The 14532-nt window shown below is 35.9% G+C and overlaps 1 protein-coding gene across 2 annotated transcripts in view; it reads right to left on the bottom strand.

Moving 5' to 3' along the window:
• Window positions 1–14532, bottom strand: part of SLC25A12 (solute carrier family 25 member 12) — a 130258-nt gene that overhangs the window by 72602 nt on the left and 43124 nt on the right. For both annotated transcript variants that reach the window (XM_022570035.3, XM_089916671.1), the window contains 4 exons: window positions 9956–10102; window positions 7657–7795; window positions 6888–6981; window positions 5229–5313 (listed from right to left, as the gene is read on the bottom strand). In XM_022570035.3, the coding sequence (XP_022425743.1) occupies window positions 5229–5313; window positions 6888–6981; window positions 7657–7795; window positions 9956–10102 (465 nt within the window). The remainder of the gene's footprint in view (window positions 1–5228; window positions 5314–6887; window positions 6982–7656; window positions 7796–9955; window positions 10103–14532) is intronic.

Genomic DNA, 14532 nt, shown 5'->3' with positions numbered 1-14532 from the left:
ATGCTGAGCATGGGTTGTGGCGGGAGAGGGGAAGGCTAGACTTTACACCAACTAAAATATATGACTGTAACAGCAAAATAAGCTTAGGGAAAATAAAATTCTTTTGTCTGCAAATCACATCTATGAATTTAATATGGCTGAATTTGAATTCCATACTCTTGGCCTCATAAAACAAGATTAAAACCCAAAGCTGTGACGATGTATACTTTTTTCTCAGTGAGAGGTGAGGTTAAATTGTGTTAGAGACTGTAATAAATCTTTAATTCTAATACTTTAAATGAGGTAAATGGCTAATAAATACATAAATAAAACTAGTATAGAACCCAATCTCCTCCTTTTTGAGAACAGATTTCCATTTATGGTAAAACTATTGCAGATGACAGAGGTTAAAAGTTCCAAAAAAAAAGAAAAGAGTAAGTGGATTGTAATGCTTTCTCTTTACTCATGAAAACAAAGTTCTCAAGAAGGTCCATTAGAATGCAAAACACACAAAGAGACAAACTCCTATTTGTCTAAGAAATGCTATATAGAAAACAGAGAGAAAAATCATTCTAATAATGTTCTGATAGAACCCCAGCCAGCTTATATTCCAAAAGTTCTTTGTGTGAGTGGTCTGTAGTTTGAATGTGATTTCCCATAGAAACAAAACTTTAAAAAAAAAGTATTTATATGCCCAAGCAGGTCCATCATAGATAATTTACCCCATATAGTTGAAAAAGCAATTACGTGGTATACAGTAAAGAAAAAAAAAAGAAGTTGCCTACCCATTCTCACATTGGGCTAGATAGAATTGGTCTTTAACCTCCAAAGCACTTCATGCTTTAAAAATGTCACATCCTCTTCTCTCTGCAACCCACCTCCTTTTATTTAACCCATTTTACCCAATTAAAAATTTCCAATTTTCTCATTGGTCATCTCTATACCACAACATATTTACCCATTCTACTATGGACACTTACTGCAAATAATGCTGCTATATACATTGTTGCATGTTCCTTTTAATCAACATATGTACTTATTCCTGTTAGGGACTACACCTGGGAGAGGAACTGTCAGGTCACAGGATATATGTCTCTTCAATTGTAGTTGATACTCCCAAATAGTTTCCAAAGTTGTGATGCCAGAAGCTTCTGACAGTTCCCATTCCTCCACCTCCTAAACAACACTTGCCATTGTCAGAGTATAATATCGGCCAATCTGGATAGTATAAAACAGCATCTAATTGTAGTTTTAATATGTATTTTTTTCTGTTTACTAATGATGCTGAACTAACTTCCCATCCCCTCCCCTCCCCTCCTCTTCCCTTCCCCATTTGGATATCTTCTATCTTTCCCTTTTGTGTAGCCTGTCTTTTCACCCTTTCAGTGATATGTTTTAATGAACAAAGGTTCTTAAATTTAATGAAGTTCAAGTTATTAATCGTTTTCTTTATGACAGGTATTTTGTGCCCTGTTTGTGAAATCTTTGCTTATCTCTCGATTATGAATATAATCTCCTATGTTATCTTCTCTAAGCTCTCAAGTTTAGAACATCCCAACTGGAACGTACATTTGTGTATGGCATGGGGTGAGAATTTTTTTTCTATATGATATATATCAGTCATAATTAAAAAAAAATACAACGTAGAATTTCAGCCAGCACAAAAATTTTAAAAGCAAAACATTTCAGGCAATAAAGAAGAAAATACAAAGATAGAATTCTTCTTCACTTCCCATCCCCTTCCACCTAAGGAAAGTGGATGAAGGTGGATGAAGCAGTTGTGTCATGTCTATATTTGAGCCCAACTTGGAGTTTGCTCATATTTAACAACAATAACAACAACTGTAATAGCAGTTAACATTTATTGCATGCTTACTAGGTGTAAGTGCATTATCTCATGTAATTCTCACAATAACCCTATGAGATGGATACTACTGTCTCTTCTTAATAAATGAGGAAACTGAGAAAGGAAAGATGTTACATAATCAGTCCCTAAGTTCTTAACCTCTGCCTCTCTCATAACTTCTACTTCTGAACTCACAGATTCTCCATCATGCATATGTGCTTTCATAACAACTTTCATTGATTGAGATAACAACAAAACATGCCTTCCTTCCTATTTTGTTTTTTTTGTTGTTGTTTTTGGGTTTTTTTTTGCGGTACACGGGCCTCTCACTGTCGTGGCCTCTCCCGTTGCGGAGCACAGGCTCCGGACGTGCAGGCCCGGCGACCATGGCTCACGGGCCCAGCCGCTCCGCTGCATGTGGGATCTTCCCGGACCGGGACAGGAACCCGTGTCCCCTGAATCGGCAGGCGGACTCCCAACCACTACGCCACCAGGGAAGTCCCTTCCTATTTTTTATCTAAGTTTCAAGTAAATTCCTATAGAGGAACATTCTACATACAAAATGTAAATAATCATGTATTCATATTTGGTAGTATAGAAAAAATAAGAGAATCAAAAATGTCTTCTGAAAGTGACATGGAAACAGTTATGGTTAGCACTAATGTAATTCTGTGGCTTAGAGAATTTTAAAAAACAAGTCAGTCACTAAAATTGAAGTCTACATGGCTGCCTTAGAATGCCTCATAAATCTAAAATACGTTAACTGAAAAAACCTGTTTCTAGACTGAAAACTGCAGAAAGTTTATTACTTTGTTTGCTATAATAACTTAGGCATATTTTTATATTATTCTACTTGGGTCCTAGCCTATATTCCTTACATAGCTTTTAATGCTACAAGGAAAAAGGAAGATACATTAAAATTTTTGAAAAAGAAAAAAATCTATTGATTCACATAACTTTTACAGAATGCAAGAACTTAAAGGATTCTTAGAAATATCTGCAGGTACTAATTTTACTATGAGAAAGTGAGGCCCACAGAAACTTGTACCAGATGCCAAGGACAGTAAAGGTCAGAATTACAATGGATATAACTGGGGATATTAACTTGAATCCCTCTTACATAATCTTCATAAATCTATTTCTATGAAATTCTAAAAATTATTTATGACTTCTTTTTTTATTTTCCCAGGTGTTGTTTTTACCCTAATTTACAGGGAAAAAATAGATTTAAAATCTTCATTTTATTTCTCTATTCCTAACCCTCAGCAATAAGACTACCCAATCTAGCTGATATGTGAAAGGAAAAATAATACAGTCTCTGACCTTCCTCCTTTGAGACCAATGTAAGAACACCCAGGATCTCTACATGCTCTCTGGAGACTGCAGATCCCTGTGCCATCCTACTGTTAGAGAAAAGGCAGAGAAGGCACTCTACCACCATCCTGGATGCCAATCAGAAACAAAGGGTAAGAAGAGTTAGTAGTGGTTTTTATCACTGCCCATTTTCTAAGTATCTGACAAGAGCTTTGAGGCCATCCATGCCAGCATAAAAAGCACCAGTGCTGCCACTGAAGGCACATCATCTTCGAATCTGTCTTCAAAACAATTTCCAACAGTATCAGAATTACATCACCTTCCTAAGGAATCAGAAATATGAGTGACGCAGACTTAGGGCGCCAAAGATTACAAAAGTAACTTTCATTTATGGCCTCCAGGAAAATCCCTAGGGGCAAGAAAGGCAGGTAAAACAAAAAAGAGTGGCAGAAAGGCTTAGAAAGGAGGAAATGAGTGGGTTTTTTTAATTCATCACATTGTTTTTAATAAGCTAAATGAGATATTCCCCAGTTACAAATATTAAGGACACCCCCAAGGAAAGCTCTATTAATAGACCTGTAACACTAAAAAGTATCTCCTTTTGAAATGCAATTTTTCAAACTTCAAGAATAAATTTTTATAAATGTGTACTACAATATATGAAGTTAAATTCAGTAAGAACTCTTTAAATATTTCAATACATCTCAAATTTTAAATAATTTTATTAAATTTTACTATAAATCAATGAATTGGAATAAATCCATCTATTTTTTTAAAGGATCTGAGAACGTGTAACGAAAAGAAACTTTGATGTCAGCAGATAAGAGTTTTTTGCTACTAAAGAGGCTAACTCACAGTGGGTTACAGATATATTTTAATTTACACACGCCAAGAAAAGTATTAACATAAAATGCAGATATAAAAGCAATTATTTTCCATTTTCAATTTACTTACCTGACTACAAAAGTTCTTGTTTATTATACAAAGAAAAGCTGGAAATTCTAATTCGTTTCAGAGGCAGAACCATCATTCCATGGAGTTCAAGTAGAAGAAAGACTTGCTACTGAAACTTCCCACAGTGAACCACACTTATATACCTAGATCTTTCACTAGCACATGTGGCTATTCAACAGTGTGGTAGCAGTAAAGAAAAAGCAGACTTGGTCTCTTTCCATGGCACGCCCATGTAGCTTTTTTCTCTCTCTTCTTGTCTCCTGTCTTCATCCCCCCTCTCCCCACACCCTCTCCATCTCTCCTAGCCTCAAAGGGCATCACAGTCTCCTAAAGAATCATGAGGGACACGGGTTTCATGTGTATTAGACAAGGACTAGCCCTCCTATAACCCTCACCGCCGCCCCCCCCCAAAACTATATGACCATTGCTGCAACTGAGGCTTCCTCCAAATGCTCCAGAAGTAGGGCTTCAGCTTAAATCAGATTTTTTAAAAACTGCTCCATTCCACTATTCAAGTTAATATCATGGGGTTTATTTTCCCACCAAGACAGTATTTTTGAAACCAGAAATAAGACTGCATTAACTTTATAGGACTCAGAGCTATTGTTTTTATCACTCAAACAAAAAACTAATATTATCAAAAATGTAATAATAATCAAGGTTTTCCTTCTGATTCATTAATCAGATAGTTTTCCTGTGTTATTGTTGTAACCTATAAGACACATTCTCAGTGAAAGATTTATTTCAGTAAAGGAATGTTTTGTATTTTAAAAACCCTATAAATATCAGTTTAATGACACAAAATGAACTTAACACTTATCTTTAAATGTCACTAGACAAATGAAAGGAAAAAAATGCTACTCCTAGGAGGAGGGAAGCCAAGCCCATGTATGTCTGCACTCTTATTTTCCTCATCTTAATAAGCTAAAAGAAAAAACCACAAACATAAATCTAGTTGCTCCATAAAATACTCTGTGAGGGTAGGCGTAAAAGTTCTATAAAGGTAGTCTTTGAGCTAAGTAAAATCTTTCTGTAAAGCAGTTTTTAATTTTCATAGATTCAGGAGCCTGGGGCTGTCATGTACATATTACTTCGGCATTTTTGAAGGTGATTCTGTTTATGAGACTCCTCCTACCTGTCTCTGAAGTTCTGCCAGGTTGTAAGGTAAGGCCGCCTCAGCCAATGGGGCTATTCTCTCAATATCTGCCAAAGTCAAGCGCCTTCAGGCAAAAACACAGGAAAGAAAGAACTGTTAGATACCAACAAACTCCTCATACTAAGATCATCTTTCTTCAGAATAAAAGAGGGTAAAACTAACTATGGTTTAAAAGTAGTATTTCTCTATGCACACAGATCATTTTAGTGAGAGAAATAAAAAAAACTTCAGACGCTGCTTGCCACACAAAAAGCAAAAGACTCTAAAGAAATAATGTGGAGTACACAAATTTAATGACTCCAAAGACAGATAATAAAATTAAAGAAATAATTCTTGCCAGAAGCAAAGTATAAACATTGACAGTTCATACACACATGCATTAAATACGCATAAGTGCAAAGTCTCTTGAGAAGGATAAAAATAAGTGATAAATACCGGTTGTCTTTAAGGGGAAAAGGGAGAAGGGTAGAAGGGAGACATTTTTACGGCATGCTCTTTTAAACTCTTAAGAGTTTTGAACTACGCGAATGCACTACTGTTTCAAAAAAATTTTACTTTAAAATAAGTACATTCCCTGAACTAGCTAGTACGTCACGTCAGATCCAGTTTTGAGAAGCACTTTTTGAAAGCGTTTATTATCATGGAGGTATAATACCTTTACTAAAAATGTGAATTCTAGATGGATGAGACATGGCCTGATAGTTCATGTCAATCACCAAAGACGGGCTGGCTTATCCAGTATCATCTCCAGCTCAACAATTCATTATGTAGCATGAAGGTAATAAATCATCTATGTACACTCAACTTCTATTAGTCTTCAGTCTTCAGTCTTCATTTTTTCAGATATGCCTACACTTAAGTAACTACTACAGGTGACTAATAAAATCTGATCACTTAGCAGATCACACAGGTCCTACTGGGTGCCCAAAGACAAGGGTTTTTCATCTGGATTTGCATGAGACTTTGCACATTAAATACTCTCTATGTGCTTTGGGTTTTCTCAATCTATAAAACAGAGGCATAAAACATCTGAGCTTAACTATGATGATAATGTCACAGGCATATTTCAAGAAAATGATACTCTCCAACACAAAATGGTATATACTGTTTAGTAAAATCCCCATTCACAATGAATCAAAAAGATTATAAGATTCCTGAACATGTACTTCAATTTATTTTATAAATTTAGGCAAATGTCCACAAATCACTAAAAATTCCTAACACCTCTAGAGTCCAGATTAAATCAATTTTTCTGTCCCTCTCTTACTTTTTGCCACTTCCCTCTCCCCCTCCTCTATCATTTTTCTTCCTTTCCCGTTTCCCTCTCTCACACCTTACTCCCTTTCAACCCCTTACTCCCTTTCTTTTTACCCTCTCTCTCCATTTCTTCCCTCCCTTTTTTCTTCCCCTCCTCTTTCTATTTTCCCCTCTTGTCCTCTTTCCCTTTCCCTCCCTCCATCTCCCCCTATCTTTAGTCTGTCTTCATCTGTCTCTCCTTCCTCCCCTGTTTCTCATATCTGTCTGTCTCTCTTTCTTGAAATGTATATGCTGAATAAACTATTGTTTAAAAGAACACCACTGCTTCACGTTAAAATAACTGTTCTAAAAAATATCATGAAGAATTATTGGAATAGTTACCCTGTAGCATTATATAAGTCTGAAAGCTGGTACAGGATATCAATTTCTAGTGGGGTGACTTGTCCATAGCGTATGGCACTCTGGGCAAATTCCTCTGGAAGAAAAAGAAAATATTTTAAAATCTTAAAAGATTCTTAACATATAACAAACTTCTACCTTAACCAACTATTATCTGAAAGCTAAAAACATTTCAGTATTATTTTAAAAGGCTAAAACTGAATTTCAATGTCTAAGTTCAATTATATAGAAATAACCACAAAAGTATGAAAGCTGGCAAAAGATAAAATGTTAAGATGATGAAACACTAAAAGCAGATAAAGATAAATTAACTTCAGAGATAAAACAATCTCTTTAGGATCCTCTCTCTTGTCTTGTTTATTTGATTTGGTCTCCAGAGTTACAAGACAAAAGAATTGGCTCTTCTCCAGTCACCTAAAACTTCCCACTACAATTCAGCAAAAGGAGTAGGCTTGCCCATCTTTCTGTGGCAACTCCTTCCTCATACAAACAAGCCGCTGCCACTAACCTGTTTGACAGACTGGGCCAAGGTTCTTTTCAAAACTGTCAAAGCCACTTTTCCATTCCTGACCTCAGCATCCCATTAAATCCACCTGAATTTCTGGAGACCATTATGGTCCAAGTGAAGCATACATACATGGTATCATACTTTCTAGATCTGGCTTCAGAGTAGTAAACTTAGACCAACCTCATTCCCTAGATAAAGTGAAAATGCTGAGATTCGAATCAATGTATATTTTAAAAATCTTACCCTTTGTGACTTCAACATCTTTCCTTGTGCCAGCTAGAGTGCTATATATCTTACGAACAAGCTCCATGTTATTCAGTAAGGAGTTAAATGCATTGAAGTACGAGAAGCTAACCTGGTGTGAGATACTTCCTCCAGCTGCCTAGGAAATGACAACACAGAAAGTTAAACAAACAAACAAAACCAAAAAAATACATTTATGGACACTGAACTTTTCTCAAAGAAGATCCAAAGGAGTCTTCATTACTAAAATGATTAACAGCCAGTCCATAAATACAAGGAAGGTATCGTGCTAAAACACTGTCAGTGTGTTTCATGCCCTCAAGGAAGTCTATGTAATTTAGGTGTTAAGGAAGAAAGCAACATCTGGAAGTTGGACTTCATGGTTCATCTACCTATAAGGTCAAAAACAACAAATACAATTATCACAGATCAAAACCAATGATTATTTAAACAGGATTTTCAAGACCTTCAACTATGGAACTCCTGCTAGTTCTGGATAATCCAAACCTCAATGTACAATATAAGGAGCATTTTTTAAACTTGCTTTTTTCCCCACACACATATACAAAAACCAGTGGTAACTTTAAATTTTAAGACTATTTCACTATGTCAACTCTCCTAATCTTTTCCTTTCTAAGCTTATTGTTATAGTTAAGATATAAAACAGTCCACGCTAGGTTCTGAATCTCTATCACAAAAGGTACAACTACCAAAAGCTCCAAAAGATGTAGAGAAAGTCTAGGGATATAAATCATGTCTTTAGTAGAATAGCGCTAAAGAGGCTCTCTCATGCCTGGGGAAGGATGGGGGACAATATGGCCTTCATTACCTCTACAGGGTGAGGAAGCAATTTCTCCCTCTGTCCAACACTTGGACATAAACTCAAAAGTGAATATTTTTCATAGCTTGCAAAAGCCTAATTTCTAAGCCAAGAGGCAGAGGAACCCAGATGATTAAAAACATTCTCTATTAAAAACTCAAAAGAAATACTCATAGAAATACCAGTGTGACAACCTTAATCATAAAGGTCTACATTAAGGACAGTATAGGTAATGCTGGGCATATGTTCCCACCCCCACCATCCCTCACACACATGCATTAACCTAAATATATATGATATTTGTATTAGCCTGAATTTGGATACCAGCGACCCAAACGCCAGACTCAAATTATTTAACACATTCCTCCAGAAATTGAGATGGCATTTGGTAAACTGAGGCTATAACAGGTCTATCTAACCCAACTGGAAAAGATTAAATGGGTCCCCTCACCCCAAGGCACTGAGTCCTTCTCTCTAGGATTTTCTTTCCTTCTTCCCTCCTTCTCTCCCTTTCTTTCTTTCCCTCCTTTCATTTTTTGGCTGGGGTATGAGGTGAGGGTAGGGGAGTGGGAGATGAGTGTCAAGGAGGTGAAATGTGTAGGAGAAAGTGACATGCTCCATGTTCAAATTCACTGAAGAAAAAGAACAGAAGTTGATCTTTCTACCCCCGGTCTGAATCAGGGATAATGATCTTCAGCTGAAACAACAAAAGCACTCATTGGCTTCCCTCCATTTAAAACAAGCAGCAATCAAAAACTTATACATAAGTACAACACATGAACAAGAAAACTGATAAGTGAGGACAGTTTCACCATTCTTTGTGAGGAAGTGGATGACATCAGTTTGCTATTGGTCCAGATGATTGCTTTACAGAGATTAGCAGTTTAGAGAACAAAAAACTGTCTGGTGCATGCAGACTGAATGCACAGGTGAAGGGGCAGAGAGAGGAGTGAGCCACAGAAGCTGACGCCCACATATTTCCTCCATACCTTCTGCCACAGCCATGGTTATTAAAACAGTGTAGAGGCCAGTGATGATCCCTCTAGCAAACAGCACCCTGCTGGCAACAAATGAAGGAGCCATCCTTATAGCAAGGCTTTGGGAGCCTGGTGGGATGGAAAGAGGCCAAAGGTGAAGGCAGTAGTGTCTGAGAGAAGTACTGCCCACTGGAAAAAGTAACTGCACACCCTTGTCTACAAACTCCCCTGTTTTCTTTAGGGGGACTCTGTAAATGGAAATAAACAATTTGGAAATACATGAGAGCAAGATGGTGGTGCTGAAAAAAGCAGCTATGATCTGGGGAAAGACTATTCACTATCACCCCCACCACCACCTCCCTTACACACACCTGTTTACCTATTACCAACCAAGCATAAAGTTAGAATAGTTGAGAGTGCGATAGGCCCAGGGATGCAATCCAGGACAATGGTTTCAAAGGTTTAAGGAAACAGAAAGTTGAAGTGGTTGCTTTTTACTTACTGAAACTAAGTTCTCCTCCACAAAGGGAGTAAGCATGTGAGACCGAATGGTAACCATGATGTCACTGAAATCCAGACCAGAAATCATGCCACTTTTGCTTTTGTCTTTCAGTGCAAAGGCTTGTCTTGCATGTTCCAATTGTAGTTCCTGGAGGGAAAGTTAGAAATGGGGCCTTAGGTTAACTAAAGCACATCCTGAGTGTATGTTTTAGAAAAGAAGGATAGACATCCTTCCCCTACATGCATTTACTACAAAAATGAACAATATACAGCTCTGAATGTACAACAAAACTCTTCATTTTTTTTTAAAAAGCACGTTTTCCTGAAAATATACTACATGTTACTCCTTAGGAAAAGTGAATCACAGAATGTCAATAAAGAAAAGGGAGGAAAAACCACCTTTGTTTACTTGAGAAGTTTTCATCACTGAAAACTTTTCAGAGTATCTTTTCAGTGCTTTAAGTTCTACCTTTAAAATAACTAGTAACTCTCCTGCTTGAAGGCATTCTTATCATCCAAGAGTACTTTCTGAATTACAGCTGGCTCTCCACATCCGAGGAAATTCAACCGCAGATTCAACCAACTGAAGCTTGAAATTCTAACGTGAAAGTTATGAATAACAAACTGCATAAATAGTGTTCAGCTATCACTCTGTGTGGCTTTGAGTGATACTCATAAACTGTAGAATAATACAGAAGATCTCTGAACTTTTAAACTACTGGGCAGCTGACTTTTGTAATAGGTGATATCAAAAAAAAAGGTGCTAGTAATACCCTAAGGACTATATAAAAGTCAAAATTTAGAGCATTTCTGCCCTGAGGACATATGACATAATCCAAATAAATCTGTTATCACAACATAATAATAGTGCTATTAGATGTCATTTTCACACTATTTGCAACTCTGGAAATAATACTCCTATCTAAATATATAAATATTATTCACAAAGTGAAATATTATAATTTAATATTGTAAATATTGTAATGGCAATTTGCATTGCCATTCATTTATAAAAGCCTACAAATCAATGTTGATTTACCCTTTTCTGACATTTAAAATAGCTTTTGATAGAAGTTTCACCCTTTTACTAATTAATTATATTTTTCTATATCTCAATAGTAATTCAAAGACATTAAAATTGCCTTAGCAGGTGTTTGTCTCATAATTCATTAAGTTATACATTTGTTTTATATGGTTTTCTGTATTTGTATGATATTTAACAATAAAACAAGTTTTTAAAATATTTTTTCTTAGCAGGTTGATAGGCTAGAGACAAGTATATCAAACCTACTAAATCTTTCAATAATCTTAACTTTTAAAAAATTTAATAACAACATTGTGGAAAACATCTAAACATTTTAACATCCATCATCACACATGTAAATATTTGAATTTGAAATATTTATAAATATTCAAATATTCTATTGGTCTTGAAAAGACCAATAGAAGTAGAGAAACTAAAAGTCAACTGGTAAAAATGTATGAAAGATAGAGTACAAAATAAACAACCAGCATGATTTGACAAAGTTTTCTTTCCAACCCCTTCTGCTTTTTAAAAATTTCAACTTATTAAGGTATAATTGACAAATAAAATTATAATACATTTAAAGTGTACAATGTGATGATTTGATATATGTATATATTGTGCAAGGACTCCCACCATTGAGTTAATTAACACATCCATCACCTCACATATTTATCTTTTTTTTTTTGATGAGAGCACTTAAGTTCTACTCTCTTAGCAAATTTCAATTATACAATACAGTATTATCATCAGCATGTTATAGATTAGATCTTCAGATCTTATTTATCTTATAACAAAGTTTGTGCCCTTTTTCCAGCCTCTTCCTATTTCTCCCACCCCCTAGACACTATTCTACTCTGTTTCTACACGTACAACTTCTTTTTTTTAATTCTACATGTAAGTGATACCATGGAGTGTTTGTCTTTCTATGTCTGGCTTATTTCACTTAGCATAATGCCCTCCAAGTTCATCCATGTTGCTGCAAACGACAGAATTTCCTTTTTAAGTTGAAAAATATTCCATTGTATGAATGTGGAATAACATACGTATATATACACACACACACACACACACACACACACATATATACACACACCACATTTTCTTTACCTATTCTTTTGTCAATGGACACTTAGGTTGTTTCTACACCTTGGCTACTGTGATAATGCTGCAATAAACACAGAAGTACAAAAAAAAAAGTAAACACAGGAGTACAGATAATCTCTTTGAGATGATTTTATTTCCTTTGGATATATACTCAGAAGTAGGACTGCTGGATCACAGTAGCTCTATTTTAACTTCCTGAGGAACTTCCATACTGTTTTCCATAATAGCTGTACCAGTTTACTTTCCCATCAACGGTGTACACAGGTTCCCTTTCCTCCACATCCTTGACAGCATTTGTTGTCTTTGGTCTTTTTAATAACAGACATCCTAACAAGTACAAGGCAATATTTCATTGTGGTTTTGATTTGCATTTCCCAGATGATCAGCAATGCTAAGCAACTTTTCATGTACCTGTTGGCCATCTATAGGTCTTCTTTGGAAAAATGTCTATTGTGGTCCCTTGCCCATTTTTTAATTGCGTTTTAATTTGTTTTGTTTTGCTACTGAGTGGAATGAGTTCCTTGTATATTTTGGATATTGACCCCTTATCAGATATGTAGTTTGCAAATATTTTCTCCCATTCCATAGCTTGCCTTTTCTTTTTGTTGATTGTTTCCTTTGCTGTGCAGCTTTTCAGTTTGATGTAGTCCTACCTGTTTATTTTTGCTTTTGTTTATTTTGTTTATTTTTTAATTTGATGTCAAATTCAAAAAATCATTGCCAAGATTGAAGTCAAGGAGCTTACTCTCTCTGTTTTCTTCTAGGAGTTTAAAGTTTCAGGTCTTACGTTCAAGTTTTTAATCCATTTTGAGTTGATTTTTGTGTATGGTTTAAGACAGGAGTCCAGTTTCATTCTTTTGCCTGTGGCTGTCCAGTTTTCCCAACACCATTTATTAAAGAGACTACCCTTTCTCCACTGTGCATTCTTGGCTCTTCTGTCAAAAATTAATTGACTATATATGCATGGGTTTATTTCTGGGCTCTCTATTCTGTTCCACTGAGCTACGTCTGTTTTATGACAGTGTCATACTATTTTGAATACTATACCTTTGCAATATAGTTTGAATTCAGGAAGTGTGATGCCTCCAGCTTTGTTCTTTCTCAACATTACTTTGGCTGTTTGGGGTCTTTTGTGGTTCCATACAAATGTGAGGATTGTTTTTTCTATTTCTGTGAAAAACGCCTCTGGAAGTTTGATAGGGATTGCAATGAATCTATAGATCAGTTTGGGTAGTATGGACATTTCAACAATATTAACTCTTCCAATCCATGAACACAAAATATCTTTCTACTTATGTCTTCTTCAATTTCTTTCATCAATGTCTTATAGTTTTCAGTTTACAGATCTTTTACTTCCTTAAATTTATTCCTGTTTTCTTCTTTTTAATGTTATTGTAAATGAGATTGTTTTCTTAATTTCTCTTTCCAATAGTTTCTTGTTAGTGTACTGAAATGCGACTTTTTTTTTTTTTTGCGGTACGCGGGCCTCTCACTGTTGTGGCCTCTCCCGTTGCGGAGCACAGGCTCCAGAGGCGCAGGCTCAGCAGCCATGGCTCAGGGGCTCAGCTGCTCCGCGGCATGTGGGATCTTCCCGGACTGGGTCATGAACCTGTGTCCCCTGCACCGGCAGGTGGACTCTCAACCACTGCGCCACCAGGGAAGCCCGCAACTCATTTTTGTATACTGATTTTATATCCGACAATTTTCCTGAAGTCATTTATTAGGTCTAATAGTATTTTGTGTAAGCGTAAAGTCTTTAGGGTTTTCTACATATATTATGTCCCCTACAAGCAAGGACAATTTTAATTTTAATTAATTTAATTAACTTAATTTTAATTTTTCTCTTTCCAACTTGGAAGCCTTTTATTTCTTTTTCTTGTCTAATTGCTCTAAGGGCTTCCATTACTTTTTGAATAACAGTGGCAACAGTGGACATCCTTGACTTGTTCCTGATCTTAGAGAAAAGGCTTTCAGCTTTTCACTACTGAGTATGATGTTAGCTGTGGACTTGTCATCTACAGCCTTTATTATGCTGAGGTATACTCCATCTACACCTAATTTAAGAGTTTTTATCATGAAAGGATCTTGAATTTTGTCAAATGCTTTTTCTGCATCTATATCTATTGAGATGATCATGATTTTTATCCTTCATTGTAGTGTATTAATGTGGTGTATTAGCATATGTTGAACCATCCTTGCATCTCAAGAATTAAGTCCCACTTGATTATTGTATATGATCCTTTTAGTATACTACTGAATTCAGTTTGCTAATATTTGGTTGAGAATATCTGCATCTATCTTCATCAGGGATACTGACTTGTAATTTTATTGTAGTGCCCTTGTCTGGCTTTGGTATCAGGGTAATACTGATCTTGTACAATGAATTTGGAAGAAGTATACCCTCCTATTTTTTGGAAGAGTTTGAGAAGGACTGATATTAATTCTTC

Source organism: Delphinapterus leucas, chromosome 8 (assembly GCF_059928025.1).
Source record: "Delphinapterus leucas isolate spDelLeu-1000000601 "Yukka" chromosome 8, BTC_Dleu_Yukka2, whole genome shotgun sequence".
In the NCBI taxonomy this organism is placed as follows: domain Eukaryota; kingdom Metazoa; phylum Chordata; class Mammalia; order Artiodactyla; family Monodontidae; genus Delphinapterus; species Delphinapterus leucas.
This window is presented reverse-complemented; position numbering and strand designations above follow the sequence as displayed.